Source organism: Phyllopteryx taeniolatus, chromosome 11 (assembly GCF_024500385.1).
Source record: "Phyllopteryx taeniolatus isolate TA_2022b chromosome 11, UOR_Ptae_1.2, whole genome shotgun sequence".
Lineage (NCBI taxonomy): Eukaryota > Metazoa > Chordata > Actinopteri > Syngnathiformes > Syngnathidae > Phyllopteryx > Phyllopteryx taeniolatus.
In genome coordinates, this window is record NC_084512.1 from 15,019,710 (window position 1) to 15,039,680 (window position 19,971).

At 44.1% G+C, this 19,971-nt stretch overlaps 1 protein-coding gene across 8 annotated transcripts in view; it reads left to right on the plus strand.

Moving 5' to 3' along the window:
* The first annotated feature begins 1,770 nt into the window (after window positions 1-1,770).
* The window catches only part of LOC133486084 (CSC1-like protein 2), a 28,714-nt gene continuing 10,513 nt past the window's right edge, over window positions 1,771-19,971 (plus strand). For 3 of the 8 annotated variants that reach the window (XM_061790719.1, XM_061790716.1, XM_061790712.1), the window contains exons 1-15: window positions 1,771-2,124; window positions 2,333-2,400; window positions 5,767-5,869; window positions 9,194-9,231; window positions 9,328-9,470; window positions 9,916-9,961; window positions 10,038-10,146; window positions 10,286-10,356; window positions 15,360-15,440; window positions 16,459-16,573; window positions 18,352-18,485; window positions 18,587-18,724; window positions 18,810-18,963; window positions 19,501-19,607; window positions 19,688-19,774. In XM_061790719.1, the coding sequence (XP_061646703.1) occupies window positions 1,939-2,124; window positions 2,333-2,400; window positions 5,767-5,869; window positions 9,194-9,231; window positions 9,328-9,470; window positions 9,916-9,961; window positions 10,038-10,146; window positions 10,286-10,356; window positions 15,360-15,440; window positions 16,459-16,573; window positions 18,352-18,485; window positions 18,587-18,724; window positions 18,810-18,963; window positions 19,501-19,607; window positions 19,688-19,774 (1,580 nt within the window). In that variant the 5' untranslated portion in view covers window positions 1,771-1,938. The remainder of the gene's footprint in view (window positions 2,125-2,332; window positions 2,401-5,766; window positions 5,870-9,193; window positions 9,232-9,327; window positions 9,471-9,915; window positions 9,962-10,037; window positions 10,147-10,285; window positions 10,357-15,359; window positions 15,441-16,458; window positions 16,574-18,351; window positions 18,486-18,586; window positions 18,725-18,809; window positions 18,964-19,500; window positions 19,608-19,687; window positions 19,775-19,971) is intronic. The other 5 variants (XM_061790713.1, XM_061790715.1, XM_061790718.1 and 2 more) reach the window with 5 other exon arrangements.

Sequence of the window (19,971 nt, forward strand, 5' to 3'; positions counted from 1 at the left end):
ATTTTCAACACTTTTGATTGGTCAATAATCTGTAAGAATAATACACCAATGTGGGCACTGACCAATAGCATAGATTTGTAAAATAATAATAATAGGCGGCACGGTGCTGATTGGTTAGCACATCTGCCTGACAGTTCTGAGGAACCGGGTTCAAATCTGTCCTCGCCCGTGTGGAGTTTGAATGTTCTCCCCGTGTCTGCGTGGGTTTTCTCCGGGTACTCCTGTTTCCTCCCACATCCCAAAAGCATACATGGTAGGTTAACTGAAAACTCTAAATTGCCCAGAGGTGTGTATGTGACTGCGAATGGTTGTTTGTTTCTATGTGCCCTGCGATTGGCTGGCGACCAGTTCAGGGTGTACCCCGCCTCTCGCCCAAAGATAGGTGGGATAGGCTCCAGCACACCTGTGACCCTAGTAAGGATAAGCGGTACAGAAAATGGATGGATAGGTAATAATAATAAGAATAATATTTAATTGACCAAATTTAGACATAGGAGGTTTCTGGATGACAGTGACGAATACTGTACATGTATATAAATTATTAGCAAAGTCAGCTGGGATAGGCTCCATCTTACCTGTGACCCTAATGGGAACAAGCACCATAGAAAATGGGTGGCTGGATGGATGAATGGATGGATAGATGGATAGATGGATGAATGGATGAAATTATATTTTATAATAATTAATTTCAGCTGTAGTGGCGCCACCTGTTATAATCATTTTGAAATGTATTCAACCAATCAATTCAACCACACTCATGATTTAATCCCGTTGAAACAGCAAACACTGAACTTTCTCCAGTTCTGCACCGAAACTAAATGGTTCTTTCTTGGACCATGTGCCACTTCTCCTACTAACTGAAGAACGAACTAAGCAATCACAACCACTTTGTGATAACTAGGAGACCAAGAACCAGTGAAGCGAGACAAACTGCCCTTTTAAAGCCTTCTATCTTACTAGACCTTATCAGGAAGCACCCCTCTGGAAGGATATCTAACCTGGAAATAAGGAGAAAGGAAAACTTTCTTTTTGCATCCATCAATCTCCAGATGGCAATCTGGTGGACGGCTTTGACCTAGAGCTCATCAATCTATCAACGTCAAACTGGAAATCCAGGGAATTGTTTTTAACATTGGTTCCCCCTCAGGCTATCGCACAGATTCTTATTTCCTGTCTGTTTCAGCCACTAACTCTCGTATCAATTCATGACACATCTGCAAGCGCTTGCGTTCTGTCTGACCGACAACCCCTGCAGGGAATCAGCACATGCATTCAGCTGTCAGTGCCATTACTGTATGCCCACCCCTGACACACACACATACAGATGCTTACACTTCCCTCAATTGACAAGTGAGTCTCCTTTCAACTGAGACTCTCGCTCTCTCTCTCTCTCTCTCTCTCTATATATATATGTATACACACACACACACAAACACACACGTGTATATATAGTAAAATTGGAACCTTCTGCCATCTAGTGGAAAAGCATTTAATGCAATGGTGAAGAAAGATCAAAGATTAAAGTAAATAGGTAACAATTTTCAGATGTTAAACTGGATCATTTCCAGTAGCACATATTAATCTCTATAGGCACACTGGTGGGGAATCACTGTAGGCAATCGTTGAAAAACTTTCTGTACAGCTCATTTAGCATGTCAGTCATTTCTGTCCTGCTTAAAATAATCTTAGTTTCATGCATGGAGTTCTTGCGTCATCTTGCAGGCCAAACCTTTATCAACAGTGACGCCATGGACACGTGACCAAGTGGCGTTGACGATGGCGTCTGTAGATCAAGGCAATTGCGAGTGACGTCGATATGTAATTGAAACGTGCACGCGATTATGATTTTGGTGCCCTTCCTGTGGATCGCGCACTGTTTATTAAGTTAATTAAAAAAAAAAAAAACTACTTCCAAGTTTGCCCAATTTTTTAGCAACAATGTCGCGCGTGATTTTGCTGCTGTTCTTGGTGTTGTTGGTGATGAGCCACTTGACGCAGGCGGAAAGAAATGATAGCAACTCAGTCGACCACTGCTATGGGGCTCGGCTTCAGAGTACGTTACTGGAAAAATTCTATTTTGGTGGGGTGTTTATTGTACTCTACGGGCACTTTTTCTGCTTCGCGGTGAGTTTTTGCAAATAACCGAACTCTCTCGTCCTTTTACCTTTCCTTGTTTTTAAGTCTTCTTCGTCTGGTTTGGTTCTTATCAAGACAGATAATACCTTATTCTATCGATTCCTTTATTTGTCTACTTTTTATGATACTTAATTAACACTGAGTGAAATTAAATTTAAAAATATTTGCTAATTATGGCTTATTTTGTACTTTTCAGCTGGTGTTGTGTGTGTTCTGCTTTCGTGTAATGACTGGGGGATGGGGAAACGTCCCCCAAGATGATGCGTAAGTATAACAATGTGACATATTACTTTTTTTATTTTTATTTTTTTTAACCCCCTAACGTCGCACTCAAACGCGGAGGAAATACAACAAGCAACAAACCTTTGGGTCAATATCACAATATAAAGTGCCGTTGGTGTTCTCACGAATCACATTAGTCATCATGAAAATGTAGCAAAATAATGAAACTGAGGTCTTACTCTCACACACATACCAGTACAATTATGTCTCTCCGAAAATGTTTTTCCTTCTTGTCATACATTTGTTTTTCATTGGATGTACGTGATTTTGACATGTCACATACATTGCTCCGCTAACTGCAATGTGTCTCATAAGTGGTTGAAATGTACTAAATGCAACACAAATTGGATGGTTTTATAGTTCTATATATACTAAAGTTTTATAGTTATTTGATAAAACAAGTCGCTTATATTATATATTCTGTTTCCATTTTTCACGTGTCCCTGAAATTGCCACCCTGTCTATCAGATAACTGCCCCTTTACAAACACCCTTTAAGAATGTACAACCCCAATTCCAATGAAGTTGGGACGTTGTGTTAAACAAAAATAAAAACAGAATACAATTATTTGCAAATCATGTTCAACCTATATTTAATTGAATAGACTACAAAGACAAGATATTTAATGTCCAAACTGATAACCTTGATTGTTTTTAGCAAATAATCATTAACTTAGAATTTGATGGCTGCAACATTTCCCAAATGTTTATTGAATGTTGTTAAAAGATAAGGTGATGTAACACAGTGGTAAACATGACCCAGTCCGAGCTTTTTTGAAACGTGTTGCAGCCATAAAATTCTAAATTAATTATTATTTGCTAAAAACAATAAAGTTGATCAGTTTGAACATTAAATATCTTGTCTTTGTCGTGTATTCAATTAAATATAGGTTGAACATGATTTGTAAATCATTGTATTCTGTTTTTATTTATGTTTAACACAATGTCCCAACTTCATTGGAATTGGGGTTGTATTAAAAGAAGGAAACACATCTTTGGAGACTTGTCATTGTACTGGTCTGTGTGCAAATGTTCGGCCACTTAGAATAAGATCTCATAGTGTCATTATTCTACATTTTCACGATGACTGAGTGACTGGTGAGAACACCAAAGGCACTTTATAGTGATAGTGACGCTTGGTTATGCTCCCATTTTCCAGAGGTGGTAAAAGTACACTCTGTACTTACGTAGAAATACAGATAGGTACTTGCGTAAAAAGACTTGTTAAAGTATAGGTTCAATTCCACTCTCAAAATTTAAAATGTTCAGCATCCAAAATGGTTTTGATAACTTTCCACAAGAGAAAAAAAAACAACAATGCACAAAAAATATTTTATTTATAATTAATTTATAAAAAAAAATTACATTAACAGTGATATTTGCAGTTTTCAAACTGCTAGCAAGATTTTAATATGGCCTCAGTTCACTTCTCCCTCCCCCTCGCCTTCTCTAAACAAAGCCACGCCCCCCACTAACATGAATGTGCACGAGTCGTGTATTGTATGAACGTGCACTGTAAACAAACTGATCTTAGCCATTGCAAAACACTAAATGTTACCGGTTTCATTATGTATTTTTTGGAATGTACAATCAATTCAAAATACAAGAGAGATGATAAACTGTCGACCCGGTGAGGATGAAGGTCAGGCCTGGAGTGGCTAATCGGGAGCACCGGGAGAATTCCTGGCGGGCCGGGCTGCTTTAAGGGCTGCTGGGCCGCTTGTACACTACAGGAATCACTGTGCGTGCTCTCCATTCGCCATGTGGCCAATGGTGCGCTAAAAGAAACGGGATGTGGCGAGGTGAATACTTCTCTCATTCGTCACACTGGCGAAGGGCCAGTTTGCCCTGTACCGATTTTCTCCAGCCTGCCAGCGGCCGCCCCTCTCTCAATTATGGCCCCAGTTCAAGTAGGAAACCCCCATGCGCCCACTCCCAGCCTCAGTTACGACGCGTGCCCACATGCCCCAAGCTGCTGTAGTCCTCTGAGACTATAGCAATCGGCATAAATTTCCTTATGCAAATCAAATAATCCTACAATTCTCTACAAGCCCAGAGACGCATATGATTGATAAACAGTATAAACACAACATCGCTTGTCATTCCAATGACGCATTGTTTGTATATGCCTATATATAAATAAATAAATATAAATATATATTTAGTTATTTACATGCATTCCGAAACAGAAAAAAAAAAAACATTTTTGTGGTTGATTTTTATGCTTGATTAAATTCTGACTTTTCAGAGAAGACCAGTAAGACGGCTGAAATTTGGGGGAATTCATTTTGAAATCCCTCTTTCCTGTTCAAAATGGTAAAATGTGGAGCGCTGACTGAAAATGAAAAAGTCCGCATTAAAGCACTTCATGATGCTGGGATGTTTCTCTGTGACATATATGACAGGTGGTCTAATAAGTTTATTTAGCACTGTACATTTTAACTACTGTATATTCTCATACTTCTTCAAATAAATGCTGATTATGATCTTGTAAGCGCATGCAGTTGTAATTTGATTTATGTTGGAGGGAATGGTAAGCTATTTTATATTGATACACTAATAAGTTTAAAATTATACATCTTCATTAAAACGCTGTGAACTAAAGTAGGCTGTTCTGAGCCATGAACTCCAGGGCTGAAAATGAGTCCTGATGATGGTGGTGGTGGGTGTTGGAACTCAAAGCCCACCAGTGGCTGGACCGCAACTGCATGCAACATTACACGTTTACCCTTGTTTTGTCTTGAGAGCTCTCCAATTCCTTCTTTTTAACTTGTTGCTAACTGGAGGTAAGTAATCTGGCCAAATAAAGTCTGCGTGAGGCTGCTGGGTGTACCATTATCGAATAGTGGGTAAAAAATTGTCCAGGAGCTCTGAGCATTTGGGGAAAGGGCCCTCCACAAAGGTGCTGTATGAGGGCTCATTATCTGGTGCTACATGAGGATTTTTCAAACAAAATTAAATCATATTATGTCAGGTCATGCAGACAGTTTTAACATGTATGACAAAAAACTTCATCTTTAATTTATTCGTAGCAATTTTAATTGGGTCGAACAATAGGTCCGAAATCGAGATACCAATTGAATCTTAACTTTGGTGTATTGTTAGAGCTCAAGTTACTTCCCAACACTGCTGTTAGTTAGCCACGTGTACTGTGCAACATGTGCAGAGACGCGAGTCTGAAATAACTACTATAGGAACAAATATTTCCTGAAAATGTAGGTAGAATTCCTAATTGGACAACATTTAGGAATGATCAAAATAACAATACCGATGTGACTGAAGCTGATGGGTTTTAGGCTCTGCATGTCCTTCATACGTGTGAAATGCAAATACAATGTTGTACATGCAGTGCAGTATCTAACATGGAAGACATGGTTGAGGATGATGATAGCGACTCCTCCTCATCTTCCAGTTCACCTTCTCCTCCACCACACGGGGATAATAAAGATTCAGTAAGTATGCTGGAACAAGACAAATACAACCCCTGGCCAAAATTATGCAATCACTGCTCCTGTAGTGGCTTTAGTTTTGGAGAAAATAAGGCAAATCACAGATGTTCCACAAAACAATGTTCATTCAAAATACCACCCCGCTGGCTTTAAACATGAAAAAAGCAAGAAAGAAAATGTTGCAGGCAGTCACAATTTATTTTAAAACAATTACAGGAAAAAAATATGGATTTGCTCAATTCTGAGGGAAAAAAATCTGGACTCATGATCACAAAACTACACTAGTTCCTTTTTGTACCACCTGGCAACAGTTTACAGTCTCTGAGGCTGGGGTGGGCAAACTTTTTGGCTCAGGGGCCACATTGACTTTTAAAATTTGACAGGGGGGCCAAACCAGAACCAGATGTTTATGTTAATGCTTAGATTTACTTTTAATGGGAATAGTGTTGTTTTGTTGGTCACCTTTTTTGCCAGTGGATCAAATCTGGTGTTAGTTTTGTGGCAATTCTCAGAACACATTTGAGGTGTTCATCACTCAGCTCGGATCTGTACGATGTTTTGTTGGTGTTCGTCACACTAAAAGTGTTCACACACATGTAGAGCCAAACACCACCAGCATCCTCTGCCATCTTCCAGATTTGTGGAAATTTCTCTGCGCTTCATGATGCATAAAACTCATCCAGTTTGAGAGTTGAACTCTTTTGAGAAAGTATCACATTGGAGATCAATCAGTTCCATCTGCAGCTCCTGTGGCGCTGTTTCAGGGTCTTGTGTGATTGAATCTTGGATGGCAGTTTGTCAGATAAAGGTTGCTGAGCCTGCAAGCTTGATTTTTAACTGCTGAGCCGTAGCCATCAATTCCTGCGTTGATTGGCTGTTTGCATAATCAGCATGCTTGGTAGAAAAGTGATGGCTGGTGTTATATTCCTCTAAAACCGCAAAGGTTTCTTAACAAATTAGACATAACATCCTTTGACCGGACTTTAGTGAAAAAGTATTTAGCAGTCCATTCTATATTAAACACTCGGCACTCATTGACTTTTCTTTTGTTTTCTTTGGCCCACTCATGGTTGATGAAGGTTTCAGAGTAGTAGCAGAGTAAAAACAACAGCTAATGTCAAGTCAATGTATCACTACCTACTGCGCTACCTGGTGGAACCACTGGGCATTACAGGACAACCTGGTGGAACCACTCTGCATTACAGGACAAGGTCAAATGAATGTAGTAAAGATTTTGATATGATTTGGGCGATTCTGTACCAATTGTTGGTACGCCGGATTGAAATGATTAACAGGCCGGATGTGGCCCGCGGGCTGTAGTTTGCCCACCCCTGCTCTAATGCTTGGACTTAACCAGTGACAAACAAGTGTCTGTCGACAATCTGGGTCCAACTTCCTCTGTTGTTACTAGCTCAGCTTTGCAGGTTGGAACATTGTCATTGACCATTTTCGATTGGATTGAGATCCGGACTATTTGCAGGCCATTCCAATGACATTATTCAGTATGTCTTTCTTGAAGAAAAGTTTTTACAGTTTTTGCTCAATGGCGAGATGCATTATCTTGAAAACTGATGGCATCGCCAAACATCCTTTGAACAGTTATCACAAAAGTGTCCAAAATATTTATGTAAATTTGTGCATTTATTGAAGATGTAATAGCAGCCATCTCCCCTATGCCTTTACCTGACATGCAGCCCCATTTCACAATGACTGTCGAAATTTGCATCTTTTCTTCAAGCAGTCATCTTCATAAATCTCATTGGAATTACAGCAAACAAACGTTCCAGCATCATCACCTTGCCCAATGCAGATTCGCGATTCATCACTGAATGTTACTTTCAGCCACAGTCCATGATTGTTTTTCTTTAACCCACTGTACCCAATCTTTCTGTTTAGGTGTTAAGTATGGCTTTCATTTGGCTTTTCTGTATGTAAATCCCTCTCCCACCCAACTCTAGAGTTGCCTATGGTGAGAGGCACTGAGCAGGTGTGAGTATACTTATTGCCCCACGTCTCGGTCCCTGTACATTGGGGTTCATCCCAATGGACGAGAAGGTAGCCTCCCTCGCTCACGTGCGCAATGACAGTGATACCTGTAAGGGGATGATTGGAAAGAACCCCACACACACACCCCGATCACAACCCAAGCGGTGTTCTATTATTGGACTACTGTGCTCATCATGGATTATCCATAACGAACACCGTGTTCAGACTGGTGTCCATAAGTGCACTTGGCACCATGACACCCTAGGCTGCAGTTCGCTGATCGACTTTGTGGTTGTGTCATCGGACTTGTGGCCGCATGTCTTGGACACTCGGGTGAAGAGAGGGTCAGAGCTGTCAACCGATCACCACCTGGTGGTGTGTTGCTCCGATGGTGGGGGAAGATGCAGTCCGACCTTGCAGACCCAAACGTATTCTGAGGGTCTGCTGGGAACGTCTGGCAGAGTGTCCTGTCAGAAGGAGTTTCAACTCCAACCTCTAGCAGAACTTTGCCCATGTCCTGCCAAGCTGAAGCAAAGCAAATACATTTTTCTGGATGTCAACTCTCAGATTCAGGTGGAGCAGTGTGGTTTTCGTCCTGGCCGCAGAGCAGTGGATCAGCTCTACACTCTCAGGAGTGTCTTCGAGGGTGCATGGGAGTTTGTCCAACCAGTCCACATGTGTTGTGTGGACTTGGAGAAGGTGTTCGACCATGTCCCTCAGGGAGTATTGTGGGTGCTCCTGGAATATGGGGTACTGGACCCCCTAATAATGGATTTTTGGTCCCTGTACGACCTGTGTCAGAGTTTGGTCCGCATTGCCGGCAATAAGTCAAAATTATTTCCAGTGAGAGTTGGACTCCAAGGCTGCCGTTTGTCACTGATTCTATTCATTACCTTTATGGACAGAATTTCTAGATGCAGCCGAGGTGTTGAGGGGGCCCGGTTTGTTGGCCTCAAGTATATCGGGGCCTTGTTCATGAGTGAGGGAAGAATGGAGCAGAATTTACTGTATTTGGAGGTTTGGAACGGATTAAACTCATTTACATTATTTCCTAAGGGAAAAAATGTTCTGGAGGTCGAACAAATGGGACTTTGAACACTTCACAAGAACGAATTATGTTCGAATTCTCAGGTTCCACTGTACTACAATTTTCTTGCTTGCTTTTATTTTAGTATTTTTTTGTTTTGTTGTGTTTTTTAAACCAGAAGGGTGGTATTTTGAATAAAAAGTTTTGTGTACCATCTGTGATTTGCCTTTTTTTCACCCAAATTATTATTTTATTTTCCAAGGTATTGATGCATGTTACTCCAATGCTCCTTAACATTTCTGTTCTCTTCTCAGCGTTTAATGTCGTGGGTTCATGACATGTTCCACATCAGGTGAGCTATTGTCAATGTTTGATTGATATAATAATTTAAACTGGATGTTTTTCACCAAAATCAAATGTTGATTTTGTTGCTGTGATCTCACTGCAGTGAAAAAGAGATAAGGAAAAAGTGTGAGGGGGATGTGATTAATTATTTGGCCTTCCAGCGGCACATCATTGGCCTGTTAATAGTTTTGACTACATTGTCTATGGGCATCCTCTTTCCCCTGAATTATTCTGGCAAACGATTTGGTAAGTTTGTGGATAAGCCTTTAATATTTATGTCTGAATACTTCTTTTCATGCCTAATACGGTGGAACTAAGTCAAACACAATCTGTTTTGGGGTGTTGGTTGACTGGTTTAAGTGCTAATTTCAATGCAAATTTTGCCATCCCAATTTAAAAGTGGATTCATTTGTTAGCAGTAAGTTAATGTACTGCTTTATATGCTTATTGTAATTCTCCTTTTGATTTCACTCATACCCAAAAAATCTACCCTAACTGAGCTGATATCACCCAATATACTGTGGTATGCCGATAGCCAGTTTGTGGCACATTTTTCCTGAACTCCAAATTGTACCACTTTAGGGTCAATCGACTTTTGAAGTTCCACTTTAATTCTTTTGGCTGTGTTAACATGCTAGAAAATCTCCACTGATACCTTGGTACTATTGTAATACTTGTTTTGCTTCTGCAGAACTGGACAGTTATTTTGGAAAATCAACTATTGCAAATCTGGATAAGTACGTTTTTCCTCATTTTGCTGGTGTGTAGTGTTTCTTCTGTCGTTATATGGCTGTAACCTTTTCACTCACCCAGTGAAACAAGTTTGTGGGTGCACAACTTGTTTGCCGTCCTCTACCTCTTCCTGACCATATACAGCATGAGAAGGCACACATACAACATGCATGACAGAAATGCCGACAAAGTGAGTGGCATGATCTAAGGATTGTTTAGAAAAGCACCCTCCACTCTTTCTGTCAAGAGATTGTCCACGAGTGACTCATTGTGGCGATCCTTGATGGAACAAGCAATACCGACAACATAAAACCCTTTCATTTTTATAGGTGAATTGTACGTTGTTGGTGATTGGAATCCCCACAGATGCAGACGCAGTGGAGATAAAGCATCACTTTGAGTAAGGACCATTGAGGATTTTCTATGCTTCTCTTTATATTATATATTTATATATACATATATATATATATCTGAATATTTAATCATACAGGTAATATAGTATGCATTTCATGAAAGCCATGTGGTAGTTTCATAACCCAGTACACAAACCCATCCATCCATCCATTCTCTACCGCTTATCCGGGTCGGGTCGCGGGGGCAGTAGCCTCAGCAGGGACGCCCAGACTACCCTCTCCCCAGCCACTTCATCTAGCTCTTCCGGGGGGATCCCGAGGCGTTCCCAGGCCAGCCGAAGGATGTAGTCTCTCCAGCGCGTCCTGGGTCGTCCCCGGGGTCTCCTCCCGGTGGGACATGCCCGGAACACCTCACCGGGGAGGCGTCCGGGAGGCATCCGAATCAGATGCCCCAGCCACCTCATCTGGCTCCTCTCAATGCGGAGGAGTAGCGGCTCTACTCTGAGATCCTCCCGGATGACCGAGCTTCTCACCCTATCTCTAAGGGAGAGCCCGGACACCCTGCGGAGGAAACTCATTTCGGCCGCTTGTATCCGGGATCTTGTTCTTTCGGTCACGACCCACAGCTCATGACCATAGGTGAGGGTAGGAACGAAGATCGACCGGTAAATTGAGAGCTTCGCCTTTCGGCTTAGCTCTTTCTTTACCACAACGGACCGATACAAAGTCCGCATCACTGCAGACGCTGCACCGATCCGCCTGTCGATCTCCCGTTCCATTCTTCCCTCACTCGTGAACAAGACCCCAAGATACTTGAATTCCTCCACTTGGGGCAGGATCTCATCCCCGACCTGGAGATGGCATGCCACCCTTTCCCGACTGAGGACCATGGTCTCAGATTTGGAGGTGCTGATTCTCATCCCAGCCGCTTCACACTCGGCTGCGAACTGCTCCAATGAGAGTTGGAGGTCACGGCTTGATGAAGCCAATAGAACCACATCATCTGCAAAAAGCAGAGATGCAATACTGAGGCCACCAAACCGGACCCCCTCTACGCCTCGGCTGTGCCTAGAAATTCTGTCCATAAAAGTTATGAACAGAATCGGCGACAAAGGGCAGCCTTGGCGGAGTCCAACCCTCACCGGGAACGAGTCCGACTTACTGCCGGATATGCGGACCAAACTCTGACTCCGGTCGTACAGGGACCGAACAGCCCGTATCAGGGGGTTCGGTACCCCATACTCCCGAAGCACTCTCCACAGGACTCCCCGAGGGACACGGTCGAACGCCTTCTCCAAGTCCACAAAACACATGTAGACTGGTTGGGCGAACTCCCATGCACCCTCGAGGACCCTGCCGAGGGTGTAGAGCTGGTCCACTGTTCCACGGCCAGGACGAAAACCACACTGCTCCTCCTGAATCTGAGGTTCGACTTCCCGACGGACCCTCCTCTCCAGCACCCCTGAATAGACCTTACCAGGGAGGCTGAGCAGTGTGATCCCCCTGTAGTTGGAACACACCCTCCGGTCCCCCTTCTTAAAAAGGGGGACCACCACCCCAGTCTGCCAATCCAGAGGCACTGTCCCCGATGTCCACGCGATGTTGCAGAGGCGTGTCAACCAGGACAGCCCCACAACATCCAGAGCCTTTAGGAACTCCGGGCGAATCTCATCCACCCCCGGGGCCCTGCCACCGAGGAGCTTTTTAACTACCTCGGTGACCTCAAACCCAGAGATAGGAGAGCCCGCCTCAGAGAACCCACACTCTGCTTCCCCATGGGAATGCGTGTCGGTGGAATTGAGGAGGTCTTCGAAGTATTCTCCCCACCGACTCACAACGTCCCAAGTCGAGGTCAGCAGCGCCCCATCCCCACTATACACAGTGTTGGTGGTGCACTGCTTTCCTCTCCTGAGACGTCGGATGGTGGACCAGAATTTCCTCGAAGCCGTCCGGAAGTCTTTCTCCATGGCCTCACCGAACTCCTCCCATGCCCGGGTTTTTGCTTCAGCGACCACCAGAGCTGCATTCCGCTTGGCCAGCCGGTACCCATCAGCTGCCTCAGGAGTCCCACAGGCCAAAAAGGCCCGATAGGACTCCTTCTTCAGCTTGACGGCATCCCTCACCGTTGGTGTCCACCAACGGGTTCGGGGATTGCCGCCACGACAGGCACCGACCACCTTACGGCCACAGCTCCGGTCGGCCGCCTCAGCAATGGAGGCGCGGAACATGGTCCACTCGGACTCGATGTCCCCCGCCTCCCCCGGAACATGAGCAAAGTTCTGTCGGAGGTGGGAGTTGAAACTCCTTCTGACAGGGGATTCTGCCAGACGTTCCCAGCAGACCCTCACAATACGTTTGGGCCTGCCACGTCGGACCGGCATCTTCCCCCACCATCGGAGCCAACTCACCACCAGGTGGTGATCAGTTGACAGCTCCGCCCCTCTCTTCACCCGAGTGTCCAAGACATGCGGCCGCAAGTCCGATGACACGACCACAAAGTCGATCATCGAACTGCGACCTAGGGTGTCCTGGTGCCAAGTGCACGTGTGGACACCCTTATGCTTGAACATGGTGTTCGTTATGGACAATCCGTGACGAGCACAGAAGTCCAATAACAGAACACCGCTTGGGTTCTGATCGGGGGGGCCGTTCCTCCCAATCGCGCCCTTCCAGGTCTCACTGTCATTGCCCACGTGAGCATTGAAGTCCCCCAACAGAACAATGGAGTCCCCAGTGGGAGCGCTCTCCAGCACCCCCTCCAAGGACTCCAAAAAGGGTGGGTACTCTGAACTGCTGTTTGGTGCATAGGCACAAACAACAGTCAGGACCCGTCCCCCCACCCGAAGGCGGAGGGAGGCTACCCTCTCGTCCACCGGGGTGAACCCCAACGTACAGGCGCCGAGCCGGGGGGCAATAAGTATACCCACACCTGCTCGGCGCCTCTCACCATGGGCAACTCCAGAGTGGAAGAGAGTCCAACCCCTCTCGAGAGGACTGGTACCAGAGCCCCAGGTGTGTGTGGAGGCGAGTCCGACTATATCGAGTCGGAACTTCTCGACCTCACACACCAGCTCGGGCTCCTTCCCTGCCAGAGAGGTGACATTCCACGTCAGTACACAAACGTCCCTCAAAATGTTATTTAAAAGCCTTGAGATTTGATAACAGAAAGAATCAGTTTTTCACTATCACTGACTTTTTTACTTAAAGAACCTGTAAAGTGACAAAAAAATCACATCATTTTGACACACCACAGAGAAGAGTGTTGTTAACAAGTCTGCCAAATTTGAATGAGTAACAAAATCACCAAGTATATGACATCAGGCTTCAAAATGGTGAAGAATTGAGACATTCTCTCAGCTTTCAGATGCTGTGGGCGTGTCTGCTGAACGCTCTGACAACACACCCCATCAATCAAATATGTGCCTGCCCTAACCTAGCCTCCTGGTCAAAGTCCACACTTCCAAGCGATGTACACGCTGTCATGGGCCGCAGTGGGGCAGTCTGTGCCACCCAGGCAGTTTCTTAGCCCTGGAGCAATGACCAGCAACCACAACAGGACAATTTTCCCCTCCTTTACCTCAGTTGAAATTCAGCGGGCTGTTGGCGGAATTCAATGTTTTTGCTCTTTTTCTTTATCTCCTCGGTCCGCGACATCTCTGCCGGCCAGCAAGCTGACGACCCCAACGCCAGTGTGCTGCTCTGCAGGCTAACTGGCGGCTACTAGCTACTCGTGCTGGTGGGCTGTCATGCGGCAGCAGGGCTTTCAGTTTCGCTGCTGCCTCGCTACGTGTGCCGCGCGTGCATGCACACGGCAGAGACGATACCCCAAATAACAGAAAAAACAACACTTCAGGGAAGATGTATTTTTTTTTAGTTGTTGGCTCACTGCTTACTGTAGTGGTAGAAGTGGGCCAAGTTATCTTTACTAAGGAACTGGCTATTAACCGAACAGCAACTGACGGAATTAGGAAGTGGAAAATGTTATTTAAAGTTGGCACTCAATGTCGCATTTGGAGCTGTCCTAAAAGGTGAAACATTTATGCCAGCACCCCCCCTGGTCGACGATCGGATTTCCAGTGTAAAGCTATACCTGAACCAGCTCACCCATTGTTTTGGACAGGATAATGCCGAAAATTTGTCAGCCCCCCACCCGTTGACGACCAACCAAGGGCGGGGTGCCATCTAGGGACAAGGGGATGCCACCTTGGGTACTTGGCACAGCGTGCCATTAAGGCCAGCACCGTCAATGGATGGGTCCTTGTGTTCTCCTCCTGTTGGGTGCTTGGGTGGGGCTGGCGGATCATCCTGAGTACCTTGGTGTGGGTTGTGCCCTGATACGCCCTTCCCTCTGAATGGCTGGGGTGGGGTCCACCGTCCTCACCGTGCCTCCACGACACTTGCATGTGTCCGTAGACACACCCATGGGACTTTATTGCTTGGTGTGGGGCCTCCCCAAATTACTATACACGACTGCCTATGACCTTTCCTTGCACTCAGTTTCTCCAGGTGTTTAGATATTACATAGCCACTCCCATCATACTCAATTGCACTTTAAAGCCCATGTCTGGTTCTCTTACTGTCCTGTTCCTGTCATACTCTAACCTATCTTGTTCTGTTCCTACCTTACAGGGTGCAGCACTACTGTCCCATATAAAACCAGACTCAAATGTAACGTCGTAGTTGTCATGTCTTTATGTATTTTTTTTGTCTTTAATTGTGCTTATTTTTCTCTCTCTTCTCTACGTTCTCCGTCTCCTTTCTCCTCTCCCCTCTCAAACGTCGTTCTGTCCAACTGCATTTTTCAATAAATATCCATCATTTTACAAATAGACACAGGCAGTATATAAAACTCTCCTGTTCCACAGAAAAACTGTTCCGGGATAGAAGGTGTACAGATTCTCCATTCTGCATGACCAAGCACCCAAGCAGGACTGGCTTAAGAAAGAAGAGCGAAATTAATGGAATCTGCTGAGTTTGATGAAATGCTCAAAACTGCTGTTTAGGATGTTTTTCCTCACGTTTACCCCATTTTTTGCTTAATCTTTAATAGGGAGGCATATGAATATTGTACAGTGAAGGATGTACGCGTCTGTTACGACTTCTCCAAGCTGTTGCTGCTGTTTCATAAACGGTAACAGTGTAATACATGACAGCTTACAGTGGTACCACGGGTTACGAATCTCATTTGTCCCGTAACCCTGTTCTCAAACGTTGCAAACTGAGGTAATGTTTCCCATCGAAATGAATGGAAATGCAATTAATCCATTACAGCTACTGAATGACATTATAGTTACCTTATTTTTATCATTGTATGGTTAAAAATAAATATTATGCAATATAGTAATGGGTGCCGGCATGGTAGGCGACTGGTTAGCACATCTGCCTCACAGTTCTGGGGACCGGGGTTCAAATCCTGGCACCGCCTGCGTGGAGTTTGCATGTTTTCCCCGTGCTTGGGTAGGTTTTCTCCGGGCACTCCACTTTCCTCCCACATCCCATAAAAATGTGTGGTAGGTTGATTGAAGACTTAAAATTGCCCGTAGGTGTGAATGTGAGTGCGACTGGTTGTTTGTTTCTATGTGCCCTGCGATTGGCTGGCGACCGGTTCAGGGTGTACCCGCTTCCCGCACGCAGATAGCTGGGATAGGCTCCAGCAGTCCGCGACCCTAGTGAGGATAAGCGGTAAAGAAAATGGATGGATAGAAATGGGTGAAAGCAACTTCTTATGTTACTGGGTTCGCTAGCAAATCACTGCAGTGCAATTTCGAGTACAGTAAGGTTTACGATCACTGTTGACTGCTAGCCCTAATTGGATACCCCTTCCACAATGCAGCGCAGCTTTTGCGTTGCATTGCATTGTGGGATGTGGCGACCATTTTAGGCAAAAAACACCTGAAGCATGGAGCAATAATGTTTATACGGCGCAAGAAAAAGCACAAAGTTCTGAGCCTTCCGAAGCATTGCCAAGACTGTTCGTAAAGTGGGAAAAGTGTGTAACCCGAGGTAATTTTTCTTTTCAAAAATTGTTTAAACCGAATCATTCGTAAACCGGGTTATTCAAAAACCGAGGTGCCACTGTGACTCTTGGAGCATTTTTATCCCATCTGTGCCTCAGCAGTGGTTTTACACAGGTGATTTTGTGTGTGCAGGAAGAGGGCAGAGAGCCAAAAAATCTTTTACCTTGATCAGCAGGCTCGGGGGACCACCACAATGATGAACACAAACCTTTGTCGACATTTCTGGTGTTTAAAATGTGACAAGCAGGTCAGACTGGGCATGCCCTCACTTTATCCCAAATGCAACACAATAACTGCTGGGCCTGTTATTTGTACTGCACAAGAGTTGATGTTGGTCAGTTTAAGGTTAAAGCGACAAGTATGCTTCGTATTTTCCTATTTAAAAAAAAAGAAAAAAAAAATGGTAAAAAAGGCCAAACAAGCAGACTCAATATATTGGAACCTCTTAAGATTGAACATGATCTATCCATCGATAGATAACCATAGTAACATGGTAACTAATAGGGAACAGTAAAGGCCTCTTTATACTCCCGTTCTCGCGTGGCCGACAACGCCCACATTGCATCACGTTACCCACGCATTGGCCTGCGCAGCCCCTCTGCATCATTTGACGCGCACACGGCAAAAATTGTTGCGCGTAGAATGCCGTGTAGATCATCTCTCTTGATTGGTCCGTTTGAGTCACATGCTGTGATGATGTACTGAGTGTGCCCCTTTGTTCTACATACCATCTACGGCGCCGCCTTCTTGTCGATTTTGCAGCATAATTAATAGACTTTACGCCGATCTGATCGGTGTTATCGGCATCAGCCGATAATTAGCATTTTATGCAAAATGCTAATTATCGGCAGCATTTTATGCTGATTGGCTTTCATGTCATAATTTGAAGATCCTATCAATCACGTCATCGATTGGCTACGCACAAGACATTTAACTCCGCATCTTCGTCGCGTATGAATCCAGAAGCTAGTTTATTTTTAGCTTTATCACGTGTCTTGTTGCGCAGTACTGTAACTCTTGATGGCCAATAAAGATTTTTCAATCTTGTCAGTGAAAAAACACTGACTGGTGATCGGTCCCAAAAATCCTGGTGTAAAGCCTAATAATTAAACGTATCACCTGGTCATCTAGGTCCATCAGTGAGCAGACACTGTTCTATTTTTTTGTGGAAAACGTTTATTAGCGGTATATCCCCACTTTATTCAAGAATTTTGGGGGGGTATGAAAAAAAATGAATCTATGTTTTTTTGTTTTGTTTTTCAGTGTCAAATAATGGCTGTTAATTATTTGAAGATTTTCGGTATTTGAAAACAGATATGTCACCGTCAGATGCTGGCAGCGAACACCGTAGCTTTCTCCCAGCATCCCTCGTCTCTCACATTTTGAGAAACAAGTAAATTAAGTTACTTAGTCATGGAAAGAGTCCTCGTAAAGTAGGCCTACCAGTTATATGTTGGCATGTACTTTATTTTTTATTTATTTTATTTTGACTGGTTAGCACTTCCATCTCACAGTTCTGAGGTTGTGGGTTCAAATCCGGGCTCTGACCTTTGGAGTTTGCATGTTCTTCCTGTGCCTCCGTGGGTACTCCGGTTTCCTCTCACATTCCAAAAACATGCATGGTAGGTTAATTGGAGACCGTGTGAATGTGCCCTCCGATTGGCTAGCAACGAGTTCAAGGTGTACCCACCTCTTGCCCAAAGTCAGCTGGGATAAGCTGATTTACCCGCGACCCTAATGTTAAACCCTAAACCGTACAGAGAATAGATGTGGCAGTAAGTCACTTTTCAGGTTCTATGATTATGATCACACATGCTCTTTGTGGCAAAGAGTTTGCCATCAGTGAAACCTCTGCAGTGGCATCAAAAGTAAAAAAAAAAACACACAAAAAAGCAGAACGTACTTATGATCTTATTTCTTTAGATTAGGTGTGGGCAAACATTTGTCGCCAAAGGATTGATAATGAAAAATACCTTCAGCAAATATTGACATCGATTAACTAAATTGGACCATTGTGCCTCCCAGGAAGAGGCAGTCATGTATTACACCAGGTTGGAAAAAGTGTTATCGGAGATCTTCGAGCAGGAGAAAAGTAAAGTCCAGAAGAAACATTTAAAAATGGTCTTTGTCACTTTTCAGAATGAGGATGCAGCTGACAGGCAAGGCCCATTTTTTTATAAGCCATACCACAAGACACTCTGTAAAGCTGCTGTTGTGTGACTGACAGATCTGTGTTATCTGGACACATGGCTCATTTCAGAATCTTGAGGGACTTCAACATTTGCATATATCATGGCTGTCACTGTCGCCGAGAGCCCAGGTGCTCGTCGCGGAGCACCAAGCTCAAGACAGACAATTGGACGGTCAGCTATGCCCCCGATCCACATAATGTCCTCTGGTAAGACGACTTCAGAAGGTACAAAAGACATGACTTGTGTTTTAGCTTCATTGTCTGGTTGTATCTGAACAGCTCTGTTCCACAGGGACCATCTGTCAGTGGGAGGATTGTCATGGTGGGTACGCTTTTTTGTCATCAACACTCTCCTTGTCATCCTCCTCTTCTTCTTTACCACTCCGACCATCATTATGGCCACTTTGGACGACTTCAATATTACCAAAGCAGTGGAGGACCTAAACGTAAGTGACCAGGTTAAGAATCGGTCTTGGATAAAGGTCTTTAGCACGTAACGCCATGACGTCATATCCGTTGTGAATTATATTGTTAACCCTTTTCCGGTCGGCGAAATATGACAACTGTGTATTCGTAACCTCGAGTAAACAGCCAAGTATGTAGTATAGTCACAACACACAGCAAAGTCTGCAGTCTGCACTTCACCCGGGACTATGCTTTTTCCAAACTTATTTTTTAGTTCCTGGATCCCTTAAACAAGTGTATTTCTCCTTTTAATTTAGTATTTTCATGCACTGCAGTGGATAGCAATTTTGGGACCGAGCAATAATCATGAGTGGGTTGAGTATCTTGAAACACCGTTCAATTTGGATGACGCTGTGCGGATTGGAACACAATAGCTGGAACACATTGAGCGCAATTCTATTTGTATTGCTTTTGAAAAAAAACTATTGCCGTTGTCATGCCAAAAGTCCATTAATGCATGGTTATCCGTACGTAGTTCAGTCTTGATGACTCAACGTGTCGGCCTGCTTTATCCCCAGAATCCACTTGTCACTCAGTTTTTACCGACTTTCCTCCTGTGGCTCTTCTCCACCTTGCTTCCTACCATTGTCTATTACTCGTCTCTCTTCGAATCCCACTGGACCCGGTGAGATTTCAAACCACTCAGTTTTGCATGTTCTGAGGACATGATTCATTAAGTAGTCAACATTATTTCCTTTTCTAAAGGTCAACAGAAAACGAAGTAACAATGCATAAGTGCTACGTTTTCCAGACCTTAATGTTCCTGGTACTGCCCTCCCTGGGTATTGGCAAGTAAGCATTTTTTTTTTTTTAAACTTGAGTCCTGCAATACAGTGAACTGAAATTATACTGTATATGCCAGAGGTGTGGACTCGACTCACATAACTTGGACTCGAGTCATGAAAGTGATGACTTTAAGACTCAACTTGACAATAAGTCTTAATGACTTTCAACTCAACTTCAACAGCGAAGACTCGTGACTTCACTTG